A 532-nucleotide genomic window follows, 5' to 3' on the forward strand; every position below is an offset into this window, starting at 1 on the left:
CATATAGATTATAAAATCGGGCCGTGAGCTCCGCAGTGTCGTGCCAGGGTCGACTGGGATCGCTGGCAGAGGCGGCACCGGCGGGAGGGGGCGCCAGCCTGGGAGTGGCGCCTTCCGTCCCCTCGGGCCGTGAACATCATCTCTCACCCCTTCCCCAGGGTGTCTGTGCCGCTGCTGAGGACGCTGGACCAGATGCTCGCCAACGGCTGCTTCGAGGTCTTTGCCGTGGAGGAGGAGTAAGGATTTGCTTATTCACTGCGTTTCCGGTGAAGCCCAAGTAGCTCACGTTTTAAAGAAAGAGTCATCCAACCCAGAGACCAGAGTCCAGTGTGTCAGGGTCAGTTTGCAGCCACACTGTCCTTCCACCCCGGCCGCAGCGGGGGTGGAGCTGGGGCGGCCGCGCTGTGCACCTTCGGCCAGGTGGGCAGGGCGACTCTGGGCACCCCGTTAGCTCAGGGCAGTGAAAGGGCCTGGGCAGGGCTGGGCCGGGCCAGGATGCGGGAGGCCGTTCCCCGCGTCTCCTTGGTTTGCG

The 532-nt window shown here is 64.3% G+C and overlaps 1 protein-coding gene across 1 annotated transcript in view; it reads left to right on the plus strand.

Annotated features, from left to right (window-relative positions):
• Positions 1 to 532, plus strand: part of TBCD (tubulin folding cofactor D) — a 133,380-nt gene that overhangs the window by 124,362 nt on the left and 8,486 nt on the right. Inside the window, exon 34 of the mRNA XM_012656443.1 lies at positions 159 to 236. Coding sequence (XP_012511897.1) covers positions 159 to 236 — 78 coding nt within the window. The remainder of the gene's footprint in view (positions 1 to 158; positions 237 to 532) is intronic.

The sequence above is a fragment of the Propithecus coquereli genome, unplaced genomic scaffold (assembly GCF_000956105.1).
Source record: "Propithecus coquereli isolate 6110/MARCELLA unplaced genomic scaffold, Pcoq_1.0 Scaffold501, whole genome shotgun sequence".
In the NCBI taxonomy this organism is placed as follows: Eukaryota; Metazoa; Chordata; class Mammalia; order Primates; family Indriidae; genus Propithecus; species Propithecus coquereli.